General features: G+C 42.7%; 1 protein-coding gene across 1 annotated transcript in view; it reads right to left on the bottom strand.

Moving 5' to 3' along the window:
- Window positions 1–17,420, bottom strand: part of OBSCN (obscurin, cytoskeletal calmodulin and titin-interacting RhoGEF) — a 198,945-nt gene that overhangs the window by 88,012 nt on the left and 93,513 nt on the right. The window contains 10 exon segments of the mRNA XM_032234892.1: window positions 173–439; window positions 2,453–2,719; window positions 4,547–4,816; window positions 5,588–5,863; window positions 7,604–7,870; window positions 8,827–9,099; window positions 10,653–10,919; window positions 12,788–13,054; window positions 14,863–15,129; window positions 16,499–16,765. Coding sequence (XP_032090783.1) covers window positions 173–439; window positions 2,453–2,719; window positions 4,547–4,816; window positions 5,588–5,863; window positions 7,604–7,870; window positions 8,827–9,099; window positions 10,653–10,919; window positions 12,788–13,054; window positions 14,863–15,129; window positions 16,499–16,765 — 2,688 coding nt within the window.

The raw sequence follows: 17,420 nt of genomic DNA, 5'->3' as shown, positions 1-17,420 counted from the left end.
GCCCTATGAAGCGGTATATAAGTCTAACTGCTATTGCTATTGCTAGTTGGGTCATGTCTGCAACAAAACCACAAGCTCAGAGAGCACCGAGGACCCCATTGTTCAATCCCAAACTACAATCCTCTCTTCTATTGAAGACAGATGTCCCTGGAACTCGCCCAGCTTTTCCTACCTTTGACCTTCACCGTGGCAGTGGTCTGCTGGTCTCCTGAGTCACAGGTATAGTCGCCATCGTCCTGAATTTCCAGGTCATAAATGAGAAGCTCGGCAAAGTTCCCTTCTTGCCTGATCTCGTACTTCTCACTCGACTGAAGCTTCGTGTTTCCTTTTTTCCACACCACAGGTGACATCGGCTTGGACAACTCACAACACAATGACACAGTGTTCCCTACTTCAACTTCCTTGTTCTGCAGACCTCTTTTGAAGAGCACCGGCAGAGCTGAAAGAGCAGGCAGACACTAAAAGAGACCTTGTTGAGTGAAAGCCCATTAACCAGAATACAGAATAACAAAATGGGAAGGCGCCTTAGAGGTCTTCTAGTCTGACCCACTCCTCAAGCAGGAGACCCTATATCATTTCAGACAAATAATTGTCCAATCTCTTCTTTAAAACCTCCATTAATGGAGCATCCACAATTTCTGGAGGCGCCATTCCACTGATTAACAGGTTGGTTCTCTTCCTGATTAATTTCCATCCATTTCTTGACTTGCTCTCGGGTGCTTTGGAGAATAGAATCATAAAATAACAAAGTGGGAAGGTACCTTGGAGGTCATCTCATCCAACCCTCTGCTCAAGCAGGAGACCCTATACTATTTCAGACAAACGACTGCCCAAATTCTTCTTGAAAACTTCCAGTGATAGAGCACCTCCAATTCTCCCCAAATGCAGGATGGCCGAAGGTATTATTTTTTTCTTGATTACCTATATGGGCTGTCCTCGGTTTACAGCCACTCCTTTTGTGAATGTTCAAAGTTACAACAACCCTGGAAAAAGTGACTTACAACCAGTCCTCGTGTTGATGACCATCTTGATAGACCTCGACTGTTGACCACAATGGGAGGTAGAACTTCTGTTGCTAAGCAAGGTGGTTGTTAAGTGAGTCAGGGCCAATTTTATGACCTTTTTACCATAGTTGTAAAGTAAATCACTGCAGATGTTAAGTGAATCACACAGTTGTTAAGTGAATCGGGTTTTTGCCATTGACTTTGCTTGTCTGATGCCACAAATGGAGATTACATGAACCTGGGACAGTGGGCCACTGCAACCATCAGTTGCCAAGCATCTGAACTTTGATCACATGACCCTGGGGATGCTGCAGTAGTCACGTGTGAAAATGGTCCTGTCACTTTTTCCCCAGGTTTATTGTAACTTCAAATGATTGCTAAATGAATGGTTGTCATTCAAGGGATATCTGTATAGTTTCCATATACATAAATGCGCTGAAAAGATACCATCAAGCAATACACTATCTTAAAGATTCAGATTCAGATTTAGTTTATTTGTATGCCGCCCTTCTCCAGGAGGGACTCAGGGCGGCGAACAACTCCGAAGGGGAAAAAGGGGACACAGACACAATACACGTAATTAAAATACACAAAAGTCATACAGCCATACAAGTCGAGAGGGGAGGGGAACTCATCAACCCCAGGCCTGCCAGCACAGCCAGGTTTTGACGGCTTTCCGGAAGGCCTGGAGAGAGGTGAGGGTCCGAATCTCCGCAGGGAGTTCATTCCAAAGGGCCGGAGCTGCCACAGAGAAGGCCCTCCCCCGGGTAGTAGCCAGATGGCATTGGCTGGTAGACGGAACCCGGAGGAGGCCAATCCTGTGCGATCTAACGGGTCTATGGGAGGTAATTGGCAGCAGGCGGTCTCTCAAGTACCCAGGTCCAATACCATGAAGGGCTTTATAAATTACGACTAGCACTTTGAAGGGTATCCGGAGACCGATCAGTAGCCAGTGCAGCTCGCGGAGGACAGGTGCAACGTGGGTGTACCGAGGTGCACCCACGATCGCTCGCGCGGCTGCATTCTGGACGAGTTGAAGTCTCTGAATGCTCTTCAAGGGCTGCCCCATGTAGAGCGCATTGCAGTAGTCCAGTAAACCCTGAAATATTAAACAAAATGGTAAACTGGTAAACCAGAATAGGTCTCCGAAGGTGAAATGGACAGATGAAGAGAGAGAAACAGGATCTCGAATAAGTAGGGCAGGAGATGAGATGACGGGGAAGTGAAGTGACAGTGAGAAGAATTAACCAATGGAACGAAGCCATCAGAAGTTGGGGACGCTCCATTGCTAAAGGTTTTCAAAGATAAGATTGGACGATCATTTGTCCAGGAGGTTATCAGGACTCCTCCTGCCTTGGGCAGAGGATTAGACTAGAAGACCTCCAAGGTCCTTTTCATCCTTATGATTCTATTATTTATGTCAATAGTTCTCCAATGGCTACACTCACCTTTAACTTTTAGCTTAGCAGTGGTTTTCTTGTCAGCTGCGCTGCAAATATAGTCTCCTGAGTCTTCTGGGGCCACATCATGGATGATCAAAATGTAGGCATTGCCTTCTGTCTTGACTTCAAACTTCTCACTGGGCTGGATTAGGGACGATCCCTTTCTCCACTCCACTGGGATCCCAGGTTTGGAAAGCTGACAGCGGAAGGTTGCCATGCCGTTTTCGGCTACTTCTGCATTCTCCAGCTTTTTCAGGAAGGTTATCGGTGCAACTACAGAGAAGGAAAAGAGACTTCTGTTGAGCATATAGACCATAAAAGTCACCTCCAATGTACAGATAATCCTCGACTTGCAATAGTTCATTTAGTGACTGTTCAAAGTTACATCAGCTGTGAAAGAAATTACTTATGACCGTTTTGCACACATGTGACCATTGCAGCATCCCTTAAGGTCATATGATCAAAATTCAGATGCTTGTCAACTGCCTCATATTTATGATGGTTGCAAGGTCTCAGGGTCATGTGATCACCTTTTGTAATCTTCTGGCAAGGAAAGTCAATTGGGAAGCCTGATTCATTTAACAAATGTGTTATTAACTGAACAACTGCAGTGATTCATTTAACAACTGTGCCAAGACATGTCATAGAATGGAACAAATCTCACTTAGCAAATGTCTCACTTAACAACAGAAATTTTGGGCTCAATTATGGTTCTACATTAAAGATTACCTGTACAATACAAGGAATGTAATTACTAGCTAACAGATTAATAAAGTTGAAAGAGACCTTGTAGGTCATCTAGTTCAACCCATTTCTGACAAATGGCAGTCCAAACTCTTCTAGAAAGCCTCCAGTGATGAAGCTCCCACAACTTCCGAAGGCAACTTCTGTTCCATTGGTTGATTATTCTTACTGTCAGAAAATTTTTCCTTATTTCTAGGTTCCTGTTAATGGCCACTTTGTAGGACAACCAGGCAGAAGATCACAGAGAGCATCTATGAATACCAACATGCCATCAGAAGACACAATGAAAGCTCCTTAACTGGACACAGTAATTTGAAAATTGACAGTATCCTGTAACAAGCCAAGTCCATTACTAGAGAGTTCCTGCAAGCCCGGCACTCAGACAAATGGGTCATCAACAGGCACATTGAAATGAAGAATGTTTACACATCATTCAAAAGCAATAATTAAAAATGTAAAAGATCAGAACACCTCGCCAAAATCAACACCCAGATGAGCAGAGATTAACACCAAGACTGATACTAGAGACCAACAGTCAAGAAGTAAACAATGCCTCTGTCAGCCTCTGCTTCGCTGCTGCTTTTCGGCTGCCATTGAAACGGGGAGGGGGGGCATGGTATTTGGGAGGGGAATCATTATGTGCTGGAGGGCTGTTTAATTAGGGAGTTATTCTCACCATCTCTTTGCACATGCGGAAGGAAGGGAGTTTCCCACCAAGGCCAACTGTCCAGCATTCCATCCTGATGATGATTTTCGAAGATGTCTCCCACCTGACAGTTGGGTGAATTATGATTGGACTATGGACTGGGGTACCAAGGGGAGGGGATTGAATCTTGTATTGATATCTATTGCTTTCGCGCCTTTTTATTCAGATTCAGCTTTGCTTTGCTTCTTTTCGTTTGTAACCAGTATAAGTACACTTAATTCTGAAATATGGACTTGAGTGGTCTCTTTCTTGGCTATTAAATGAAGGGGCAGTGACAATCTCAATCATAAAACTACTAACTCAGAGAAACAAGCTAACGGTTAACAAGTCTAATCAAGGAATCACCAAGAACATTACCACCAATACTGACAGGGCAAGTTACTTGCATATAAACAGACAGCAAAACCTGCTTCCTTCTAGAACTGATGATGGTACCTAGTTGGATTATAAAAGATATGCAAGGAAACAACAACGCTTATAGAACACCAAGGACCCCACAGTTGTTCTCTTCCTGTTCTTGCTCCTCCCTGTCCTCCTCCTCCTCCTCCTCTCTTGTGGTTGCCAACCTCATCTTAATTTTTCTGACTTACATTTTCCCATGGATGTCCCTGTGGAACTTCAAGGTCCATCCGAACAATTGACTAACTTACCTTGCACCAATAACTGAGCCTGTGTTGAATTCTGACCAACTTGGAAACTGACAGTGCCGGAGTCTTCAAGGGTGACTTTTCGGAGAATAAGAGTGTGAATTTTGCCTTCCACACCAATTTGATTCATTTCATTGGATTGCAGAGGCACACCTGCCAAGCTCCATTGCAGGTTTTTGGCCTTTTCGCGAGAAATCACACAGCGAAATACAGCATCCTCTCCTTCAAGAACGGTGAGGTCTTTCAAATTTTCATCAATGGTGGCCGGTATTTCTACAATTGAAGGAGAGAACTTTTTATTTCATTTGTTTCTCTATGAATTTACATCCCATTACATTCTACTGTTACATCCCAGTTTTTACTTGTGTTTTGCAGACATTTCATTACCCAACTAAATAACATCATCAGTGCTGCAAGAGGGTGTGATTACAGAAAGGAGAAGGAGGAGCAGGATGGTCCTCCATGCTTTTTCAGCTTGATGGTTTTTTTACAGGCATTTCATGACCCAACTAGTTAACATCATCAGTATTGAAAGCGAGTGGTGATTGCGGAGAGGGGGAAAGGGGGAGGGGGAGGACTGTTAATCCTTAGGGCTTTCTGAGTTTTGTTGTCTTCTTGCAGATGTTTCATGATCCAGCTAGGTAACATCATCATATGTGCAAGAAAACAATGAAGCTCAGAGAGCTCCAAAAACTCACAGATGTCCTCTTCTTCCTACTCCATAAGCCCCACTCCCTTCTAGCACTAATGATGTTCCCTAGTTGGGTCATGTAATATCTGCAAGAAAAGAACCAAGCTCAGAGAGTCCCAAGGACTCACAGTCATCATCATCATCCTCTTCCCTGCAAGACCCCACTCTTTTCTAGCACTGATTATGTTCCTTAGTCAGGTCATGAAACATCTACAAGAAAATGACCAAGCACAGAGAGCAACAATGGACTATACAAATAAATATATAAAATAAAGCAGCTAATTGGAACCCTTCGCGTATCGGTCTGGTCATCAGTGTCTGATCTCAGGTGAGCAAAATCGACTCCTCCTGACCTTTGACAAGCACAGAGGCGGTGGTCTGCTGATCCTCGGTTTGACAGGTATAGTGGCCTGCATCCTCCACTTGCGCATCATGGATTAGCAGCTCCACATAAGATGCCTTTTGCCTCATCTCGTACTTGTGACTTGGCTGCAGCTGGGCAGAGCCTTTCATCCACTGGATGGGCACATCGGGTTTTGTAAGCGCAGTGGCCAGGGTGATCGTTGCCCCTTCCTTGACTTCCTGGTTCTCCAGCTGGACTTGAAAAAGAGCTGGACGAACTGAGAGGGCTACACCAGGGAAAGAAGAGAGAGTGTTGAGCTTTTGTCATAGATGTGATACATGTTATGGGTTTCTAATGCAAGGAACAGGAGGCCCATAACTCGCAATTCTAACTTCAACTATCTTGGAAAATAAGAAAAAAGGGGAGCCACTTTAGTCCAGTGGTCAAGGCACGAGAAACAGAGGTGGTGAATTCTAGCCATCGGAGCCAACTGGGTGATTTGGGACCAATCATCAAGAGACAGAGAGTTGTAGTCCTGCATTAGGCATGAAAAGAAGCTGACTTTCAACCAATTCCAGGGAGACAGTGAGTTCTAGTCCTGCCTTAGGCACAAGTGATTGGATGAATCATCAGAAAATGTGAGTTCTAGTGTGGCATTAGGCATGAAAGTCAGCTGAGTGACATTTAGCCAATCACCGGGTGACAGTGAGTCCTGGTCCTATCTTAGGCTGCGTGATTTTGGGCCAATCACCAGGAGATGATAAATTCTACCCCCAACCTAGGCAAGAAAGCTAACTGAATGATTTTGGGACAGTCACTAGGAGAGGATTAATAAGGGTAGTCATGCCTTAAAAAGATAAGTCAGTGGAACTAGTCACTCTACCTCAGCCAGAGCTTCCCTCACAGGATGATTATTGTGTGGGAAATTGGGGAAATTGGAATATGTTTGCTGCCTAAATTACTTGCAAATAGCCTAGGGTGAGACTAGGGCCAGTCGCCTGGCGATTGGCCCAATATCAAAAAACCCCGCCCCCAGCTTCCATGCCTAATGTGGAACTAGAATTCATACTCTTCAAGTTCCTAGCCTGCTGCCTTAACCAAATTGGCTGTCTATGGTAAAGAATGCTAAAAACACATGATACCCATGCAGCACAAGCCCCCCTCTTTTGCACACATAAATGACATTGTGCACATGTATGCTGAAGCAAAGTATATGGCTCAACTATTGTTCTGAAGAACAGCAGCCATATCTCAGAGACACCCACGAGTTAAGCAACGGCAAAAAAAAATAATTAAGAGAAAATAAAGGTAATCCCCAACATGTGATCCTCTTTTCTGACAAGCGAACTCAATGGGGAATCCAGATTCACTTAACAATCGTAACTAAACAATGGCAGGGATTCATTTAACAAGTGGGGCAAGAAAGTGGGACAAAACTCACTTAAGAACCATCTTGCTTAGCAACAGACATTTTGGGTTCAATTGACATTTGCAAACTTCCTAGCCATCTTCCAACGTGCAAAATGGGAAACACAGATTCATTGTAATGATCCACATCACTCACTGAAACTGCAGTGATTTGCTTGACAACAACATCATAAAATCTAGCTTGACTCCCAAAACTATAGATATAGTCCTCGACTTACAACCGTCATTGTGCCCAAAATTTCTGTTGCTAAGTGAGACATTTGTTAAGTGATTCTTTTTTGCCCTGTTACAAGCTTTCTTGCCCTAGTTGGTAAGTGAATCAGTGCACTTGTTTAAGCTAGCATCATGGTTGTTAAACAAATCTCGCTTCATTGACTTTGTTTTTCAGGCAGTCGCAAAAGGGAATGACGTGACCCTGGGACACTGCAACCCTCATAAATATGGTCTGATCATGTGACCGTGGGAGTGACTGCAATGGTTGTAAGTGTGAAAAATTGTCCTAAGCCCCCTTTTTCAGTTCTCTTGTAATTTCAAACAGTCACTAAATGAGCTGTTGAGGACTACCCGTATACCAAGTTTTGATTAATAAACCTTTTACCTTCCACCGATAATGTGGCCATGCTTCTCCCATGGCCAATGTCGCAGATATATTTTCCAGAATCTCTTCGAGTTACACCATAAATCTTTAAAATATGGGTCGTTCCCTGCTGACTGATTTCATACTTGGCGCTGGGAACAATGACTTCCGAGCCTTTTTTCCAGATGGCAGAGACATTGAGCATAGATACTTCACATTTCAGGAAAGCTGCGCTGCCTTCTTGCAATTCTAGGTTGCTCAGTTCTTGTTGAAAGTCAGGATGCGGGGCTGGAATGGAAAGCGGGGGGGGGGGGGGATTTGCAAGAACTGGTAAAAAAAACCCAAAAACAAAATCCACTTGCAAACTTCTCGTATAGACAGGATTTAAACTGAAATCCTAATTTGGAAGCAAGATTTTAGATTCTAGGTACATGTGAATTTCAAAAAATAAGAGGTCGGAATTACACAGAGAGATAGGCACAGACATACATAGAAACTCTTGTCCAAATTCAGTGACTGACAGACGTGTGTGTGTGTGTTTGTTTGTGTGTGTGTGTGTGTGTGTGTGTGACTGTGTGTGTCAGGTTGGTTCTCTCTGTGTGTCGGTGTAACTCCAAATTCTCATTTTTTTTAATTCAGAGAGAGACAGAGACAGATAGAGAGAGACAGAGATGGAGAGAGGGGGGGAGGGAGGGGGAGGGAGGGTGGGCGGACAGACAGACAGATAATTGATAGATTTTATGTTATCTGTTTTATCTAGAATTTGCATAGCTTTTAAAAAAAACTTTTAATAGTATTTCTAGTTATCTTTTGACAGTTTGGCTAGAATCACTTCAATAGGGGGATGAGTAGCATATAAATTTACTAAATAAACTAAAATAATTAAATAAATAAATAAATAAATAAATATAGGTGGAATAGATATTTGAGCCCAGTTCATCTGTTGATAAGAATACAGAATAACAGAGTTGGAAGGGACCTTGGAGGTCTTCTAGTCAAACCCCTTGCTGAAACATGAGTCTCTATACCATTCTAGACAAATGGCTGTCCAATCTCTTCCTGAAAACCTCCAATGATGGAACTCCCACAACTTCTGAAAGGAAGCTGTTCCACTGATAAATTGTTCTTACTGTCATTTTCTTTACCTGTTTTTCTGACGTTATCCCCTTCTGCATAACCCATCAAAACCAACCGAAACACTTAACCATTTCTGATCACAATGCTTTTGATAGAAATCACCATACCTTCCACTCTGAGCCTCGCTGTGGAGGTGTACGGTCCCACCCGGAAGGTGACTGTGCCAGAATCCTGCTGGGTGACGTTGCGGAGCGTTAATTTGTGCACCCGTCCTCTCTCGACTGAGATCTCGTTCATCTGGTTGCTTTGAAGCGACAAATCTTGCAACTTCCACTCTACATCTTTTGCGTTGTCGTGGGAGACTTCACACTCAAAGATGACTTCTTCCTCTTCCAAAACCTCTGCACTTTTCAGTCCCCGGACGATGGTGATGTCCACTTCTACAAGAGCCACCAGATCCATCAGTGACAGTGACAACATAGGCCCCAAACTACCACCCATAGCCTATCACAAGTGGAATTCAGCTGTGGGCTTGGTCCCAGTTGACTACAGCACATTCTTCGACTTACAACCACAATTGGGATAAGAATTTTCATTGCTAATAAGCAAGAAGGTTTGTAAATGAGTCTTGCCCAAACCTATGACCTTAAGTGAGTCACTGAAGTTTTAAAGTGAATCACTGAAGTTTTAAAGTGAATCACACGGTTATTAAGTCAATCCAGCTTCCCCCACCCCCTGATTGTCGGAAGGCGGCTGGGAAGATTTAAATGGCAATCACATGACCTTGGGAAGCTGCAGTCATCATAATAAACCCGTGCCAGTTGCCAAGCACCCAACCTTTGATAAACTGACTGTGGGAAATGGTACAATGATTGTAAGTGTGAGGACCAGTCACAAGCCTCCTTTTCAGTGCCATTGTAACTTTGAATGGTCACAAAATGAATGGATGTAAGTCAAGGACTACCTATATTTTACCAGGATGTATTCTGGACTTTCTGCAAGAAACAAAAATGTTGCATTTGATGCAAATTTCATAGATTAGAGAATTTTCTGTTCCCTTTTATAATATTCTAGCTACAGGTAGTCCTGGACGTACAACCGTTCATTTAGTGACCGTTCGAAGTTACAATGGCACTGAAAAAAAAGATTTATGTCCATTTTTCACACTTACAACCGTTGTTGCATCCCCATGGTCACGTGATCCAAATTTAGACTCTTGGCAACTGTCTCATACTTATGATGGTCACAGAGTCCTGGGGTCACGTGATCCCCTTTTGCAACCTTCTGACAAGCAAAGTCAATGGGGGAAGCCAGATTCACTTAACAACCGGGTTACTAACTTTAACAACTGCAATGATTCACTTCACAAATGCGGCAAGAAAAGTAGTAAAATGGGACAAAATTCTCTTAACAAATTTTAACTTAGAAGCAGAAAATTTGGGGTCAATTTTGGTCATAAGTCAACGACTGCCCTTATTAAAGCTGCAGAGGTCAACTTGAAGGAAAAACCGAAATCAAAGGACCTCTTGACTGAAACGGTGCTTCAGGTTTTACTTGTCATGTCAAAACACGTTGACCAACCTCAACAAAGCAACCCTCAGCCAAGGAAGCAAGTGTCAAAGAAGTCTCATAAACCAAATTTTGTGCTAGGAAAAATGGGATACAGAATCCTGGAAACTGAAGAAGTAAAACCCCAGGCTTCTTTTATGAGGGCCAGTTAGGTCTAGTAATTAAGGCATCAGGCTAGAAACTGGGAGATTGGGAGTTCTAGTCCCACCTTAGGCATGAAGGCAAACTGGGTCACTTTTGGACAAGCACCAGAAGGCTGGGAGTTCAAGCCCATACTTAGACATGAAAGCCAGCTGGGTGAATTTGGGACAAAAACTAGGAGGCAGCGAGTTGCAGTCCTTACTTAGGCATGAAAGCCAGTTGTGCGAATTTGGGACAATCACCAGGAGACTTGGAGTTCTAGTCTGCTTCAAAGAAAACGTACCATGCACAGATAACGTGGCAGATGTAGTTTGGTCACCAATGGTACACGAATATTTGCCGCTGTCTAGGAGTTGCAAGTTATGAATGAGTAACTCGTGCTTGCCCCCATCCTGTTGGATATCATATTTGGGGCTAGGGTGGATTCCTGCACCGTCTTTGCACCATTCTACAGGGGCTTTAGTGACTGTGACCTCGCAGTGTAATCTGGCTGTGCTTCCTTCGTCCGCTTTCTCATCCTTCAACTCTTGCGTGAATTCAACTTTGATGGCTGTGTGGTCAAAAGGAATGGGAGAAAGTAAAACAAGACCCTGCTTCTATTAAGCTCAGAAATTATTAACTAAGCTTCCATCAAGTTCATAGATCAACAAGGACTCCATATTTCCATTCTCCTCTAGTTCTGATGATGTTACCTAGTTGAGTAATGAAACATCTGCAAGGAAACTTCCAAGCTCACAAAGCACCAAGGGCCCCACAGTCCTCTTTCTCTTCTCCTTCTCCCTCGCCTCCTCCTCCTCCTCCTCTCTGCAAACACCCCTCCCTTCTAGCACTGATAATGTTTCCTAGTTGAGTAATGAAACATCTGAGCCAAGCTCAGAAGCACCAGAATTCAACCCTGTACTACAAATATTGTCTTCTATCGAGGCTACCAACTATTTTGAACGCCTGTATGAATCAGACCAAGGAAGATTTGGCTCATTTGTTCTATCCAGAAGACACTCTGATTCGTTTCAAGCATTACAAAGTCTTTGGTTCGATTTACATTTATGTGCCACAAATGGCAGAAAATAAAATCATTTTTTAAAAATTAAAAAATTTGATTCAATAGCTCAAATCAGCTTTGCAATTCTACTTGGAAAGTCAGCTCAATTCAGAAACAAAATTCAGCTGAATATTTGCACAATACTATTGTGAGGCTAATTGTGGAACAGGTTTATTTCCAATTTAATTTCAATGACACATCTGAGCAGAACTTCACTGAATTAGAATTTTCCAGTAGATGGACAAATAATAAAATTTAAGTCCCTCTTTTTCTATATTGTTAGCTACATTGCAGAGAGAAACCTACTTCCTGCCTCAAGGTCGAACATGGTATTCATATTTATTTTTAAAAAATATTAACTAATGATGCTTAAAATCTAAAAGATAGTTTCAAGCAGAACAAAATTCAAACTGAAATGTGTCTTTTCGTCCTCTCATATCATTATAAGAGTCATACAAGTATAATTAGCCATGAGAAATTTCATAAATAAGTAAAAAATATTTTGAATTTTCAGAACAACAAATAACATATTAAGAAGGCCTCTATGGCTTTGATAAAAGGGAAAGTTGTTAAAATATCAAAAACATAAATTTCCTTGAATTTGGGGGTTTTGTAATCGCAAGGGCCTATCATATTTTTACTGTAAATCCAAATACAAGTAGTCCTCGACTTATGACCACATTTGAGCCCAAAATTTCTATTGCTAAATGAGACATTCGTTAAATGAATTTTGTCTCATTTTACAACCTTTCTTGCCACATGAATGAATCACTGCACTTGTTAGGTTAGCAACATAGCTGTAAAGTAAATCTGGCCTCCCGCTGATTTTGCTTGTCGGAAGGTCGCAAAAGGGGCCCACACAACCCCGGGACACTGTAGCCGTCATAAATACGAGCCAGTTGCCAAGCATCTGAATTTTGATCACATGACCAAAGGGAATGCTGCAACAGTTTAAGTGTGAAAAACAGTCATAAGTGCCTTCATTCAGAGCCATAGTAACTTTGAATAGTCACTAAATAAACGGATATAAGTCGAGGACTACCTGTAAAGACTTTTACTGCTGAAAGGGTTTCCAGAGAAAATTCCACAGATTGATCTGAAAATTTATATTATGCAATGTTGCGTTCAAAAAATAATGCAGATTAAAAATGTTTCTCCATCAAGCATTGTCCACTTAATTAAATGCTGAACAGCTGATGTTTGAAACCAGCCAAGCTCAGAGAGCACTAAGTAACCCACAGTTTACTTCCGCCACCTCCTTGAAACCGGGAAATTGGGAGTTCTAGTCTCGCCTTAGGTGCGAAAGCTGGCTGGGTGACTTTGGGCCAACCACCAAGTGATGGTGAGTTCTAGTCTGCTTCAAAAAACACACATACCTTGCACAGATAACGTAGCAGACGTGGTTTGGTCTCCAACGATGCACGAATACTCGCCACTGTCTTGGGGTTCCAGGTTATGAATGAGTAAATTGTGGGTGCCACCATCTTGTCTGATGTCATATTTGGGGCTAGCGTGAATCCTTACACCGTCTTTGCGCCATTCTGCTGGGGCTTTAGCGACTGTCACTTCACAGCAAAATCTGGCTGTGCTGCCCTCATCCGCTTTCTCGTCCTTCAGCCGCTGCGTGAATTCAGGCTTGAGGGCTGCGGAGTCAAAATAATGGCAGTTGTTTGTTTTTTTTAAATTACAATTCTTTTCATCAAGAGACAGTTCCCACCAATTTGTAAAAAATAAACACTGGGAAAAATTGGTTATACGGGACCAATGGGTGTTTGTATCTCCCGGGAAGCAAAATTGGTGGCAAAATATTATACATTTCACGGACATTCAGGAAAGCAGTGGATCTTAGATGAGAGCGATTAGATTACCTCCAATAGACCGATCAGATCCCACAGATTAGGCCTCCTTCGAATTCCATCCGCCGGCCAATGCCGACTGGCGACCACCCGGAGGAGGGCCTTCTCTGTGGCTGCTCCGACCCTCTGGAATGAGCTCCCCGTGGAGATTCGAACCCTCACCACCCTCCAGGCCTTCCCAGCCCTTAAAACCTGGCTGTTCCGACAGGCCTGGGGCTAAAGAGCTTTTGCCCCCCTCCTCGAATGGTATGACTGTTGTGTGTTTTTAAATTATGTATTGCTATGTTTTGTCTTTTTATTTTCTGTCTGTACCCCCCTTCCCTGATTTGAATTGTGAGCCGCCCTGAGTCCCCTTTGGGGAAAAGGGCGGCATATAAATGAAATCAAATCAAATCAAATTCATATATAAATCATAGAACGGGATATTACTATTGGAAGGGACCTTGGAGGTCTTCTAGTCCAACCCCCTGCTCAAGCAGGAATCCATTGCAAACAAATGGCTGTCTGGTCTCTTTAAAACTTCTAGAGGTAAAACTGACCCATATTTATGATAGCTATAGCATCTAGGGGACATGTGATCACCATTTTTGATCTTCCTCGCCAGCCTCTGACCACCAAAGTCAACAGGGGAAGCCAGATTCATTTAACAACTACCTGATTCACTTAGCAACTACAGTGAATCTCTTCACAAACATGACAAAAAAAATCTTAAGATTGGGCACAACTCACTTAACAACTCTCTCTCCCTCTCCCTTTCTCTTTCTGTAGTAACAAAATTACAGGGAGTCCTTGACTTACAAACATTCATTTAGCAACCATTCAGATTTACAACAGCACTAAAAAGAATGACTTCTGTCCAATCCTTCCACTTATGATCGTTGCATCACCCCCATGGTCATACAGAATGATCAAAATTTGGGTGCTTGATAATTAGCATGTATTTACAATAGTCGCAGTGACCCAGGGTTATGTTATCAACATCTGAAACCTTCCCAACCAGCTTCTGACAAGCAAAGTCAATGGAAGAAGCTAGATTCATTTAACAACTGCATTATTCACAGTAAAAATAGTTCTAAAACTGTGTGCAAGTCAGTTAACAATAGCATTGTTTAGTGACAGAAATTTTGGGGCTAATTGTGATCGTAGGTTGAGGACTCTCTGTAGAGTATAAACTTGTTGAGATGTTTAATTTAATAACTGGAGTAGTGAAGGGTCGCACAGTGAGCCAGAACAAAGAGTTGTGGTTGATTAGCTGAAGATAGCTGGCTACTGCCTGAGGCAACCTGAGCTGTGATTGGTGGTTGTGAATAAAAATGGGGAGTGTCCTTGTTTCCCGCCTTTTTTCATCTGTGTGCCCTGTGTGCGCTGTAATTTACCTCAGGATGTTTCTGCTCTGTTTAATTACCTCAGAATGTTCCTGTGTTGATTTATATCCTCATGATGCTCCAGTTTGCATGACAAACTAGTTGCTGTGTATATCTTGATGCAAAACGTATTCACTTGTATAAAACTATGAGTTCATGCCAGCCTCTCTGACTCCATTTGGACACCAGCTGCACAATTCTCCGACAGAACCCCTTTAAACAAACCCATACCTTGCACAGATAATGTAGCAGACGTGGTTTGGTCTTCCACGATGCAGGAATACTCTCCGCTGTCTTGGGGTTCCAAGTCATGAATGAGCAAATCGCGAATGCCACCATCTTGTCTGATGTCATATTTGGGACTAGCGTGGATTCTTGCACCGTCTTTGCACCATTCTGCTGGGGCTTTAGGGACTGTCACTTCACAGCGAAATCTGACCTTGCTGCCCTCATCTGCTTTCTCATCCTTCAGCCGCTGAGTGAATTCAGGTTTCAGGACTGCAATGTCAAAATGAACAGAAGTAAAAATAGAATATAATTCTTTCATTAAGTGGCAGTTTCCACCAATTTCTGAAAAATAAAATCTTGGGAAAAAATTGGTTGTATAGGACCAATGAATGTTTGTTGTTTGCATGTCTATATATATGCACAATCTCCCGGATTCTAGGAGGAGATAAACAGAGCAAAATAAAAATAAAATAAAATGTGACAGGGATGATAAGATGAAAGAGTTTAAATTCATATGTGTTGTGTTTGTAACAAAGGCAACAGTAAAAATATTGGGTTTCTGTCTGGATGGTCTCTTGTGACAAGCCGATGGACAGAGAATGGAAGCAATTGACTTCCTCCCATGTTTGGGCATACCAAGGGTTGTGACTTTAAATACATATATATATATATATATATATATATATATATGTATGTATGTATGTATGTATGTATGTATGTATGTATGTATGTATGTATTGGACCTGGGTACTTGAGAGACCGCCTGCTGCCAATTACCTCCAACAGACCGATTAGGTCCCACAGATTAGGCCTCCTCCGAATTACATCCACTGGCCAATGCCGATTGGCTACTACCCGGAGGAGGGCCTTCTCTGTGGCTGCTCCGGCCCTCTGGAACGAGCTCCACATGGAGATTCGGACCCTCACCACCCTCCAGGCTTTCCACAAAGCCTTAAAAACCTGGCTGTTCCAACAGGCCTGGGGCTGATGAGTTCCTGTCCCCGCTCGAATGATGTAGCTGTTGATTGTTTTTTAAATTGTGGTGTTGTGTTGTCCGTTGTCTTTCTTTTTTTTTCTGTTTGTTTCCCCCCCCCTCCTGACTTGATTTGTGAGCCGCCCTGAGTCCCTCCGGGAATAGGGCGGCATAGAAATACAATAAAATCGAAATCAAAATTGAAATCGGGATACGGATACGGATGTTTTATGGGACCAATGGATGTTTGATGTGTGTGTGTTACACACACACACACACACACACACACACACACAGTTCTCCCGAAAAAAGACCTACCCCCAAAAATAAGACCTAGCCTGATTTTTCTTGCTGCTTCCAATATCAGCCCTACCCCCAAAATAAACCCTACTTAAGAGTATAATCAGTGGTGGGCGTGCCTGGGCTGCCTATGGGGGAAGAAAGATTTCTTCACTCCTTACCTTCTTTTCTCCCCGAGTGAATTTGAGCTAATCTCCAAGACGCTGGGAGTTCTAGTCCACTTTAGGCATAAAAACTAGTGGGTGACTTTGGGCCAAGCACCAGGAGACTATGAATTTTAGTCCTGCCTTAGGCGTGAAAGCTGGGTAACTTTAGGCCAAGCACCAGGAGATTGTGAGTTCTAATCCCAATTTAAAAAATGCATACCTTGTACAGATAATGTGGCAGACGTGGTTTGATCTCCAGCAATGCACGAATACTCTCCACTGTCTTGAAGTTCCAAGTTATGAATGAGTAAGTCCCGGATGCCCCCATCCTGTCTGATTTCATATTTGGGACTAGCGTGGATTCTTGCACCGTCTTTGCGCCATTCTGCTGGGGCTTTAGGGACTGTAATTTCACAACGTAATCTGACCGTACTGCCCTCATCCGCTTTCTCATCCTTCAGTCGCTGCGTAAATTCAGGCTTGAGAGCTGTGGAGTCAAAAAGAGAACAGGAGTAAGTAAAACATTTAACTCTTCTTCTTCCATTAAGTGAAATTCTGATTTCAGAAAATTTTCTGCAAAATTTTTTGAGCACCAAACCGGTAGTAATGGCTGATGGAACCCACCCCTGCCCTATACCATTTCAGACAAATGGTTGTCTTAAATCTCTTCTTGAAAACCTTCAGTGTTGGAGCATCCACAACTTCTGGAGAGAAGTCCTTCCACTGATTAATTGTTCTCACTGTCAGAAAATGTCTCCTTAGTTTTAGGTTACGTCTCTTTTGATTAGTTTCCACCCATTGCTTCTTGCACCGCCCTTAGGTGCTTTGGCTGACCCCACTCTTCTTTCTGGCAGCCCCTCAAATATTGGAAGATGCTATCCTGTCACCCTAATCCTTCTTTTAATTAAAGTAGACATATCCAATTCTTGCAACCATTCTGTATATGTTTTATCCTCCCATCCCCTAATTATCTTTTTTTGTTTTTCTCTGCATGCTTTCTAGAGCCTCGACATATTTTCTGTATCATGGTGACCATAATTGGATGCAATATTCCAAGTATGGTTTTATTAAGGTATTTTAAAATGGTATTAACACTTCATGTGATTCTCATTTTATCCCTCTGTCAATGAAACCGAGGATCT

This window comes from Thamnophis elegans, chromosome Z, assembly GCF_009769535.1.
Source record: "Thamnophis elegans isolate rThaEle1 chromosome Z, rThaEle1.pri, whole genome shotgun sequence".
Classification (NCBI taxonomy): Eukaryota; Metazoa; Chordata; class Lepidosauria; order Squamata; family Colubridae; genus Thamnophis; species Thamnophis elegans.
This window is presented reverse-complemented; position numbering and strand designations above follow the sequence as displayed.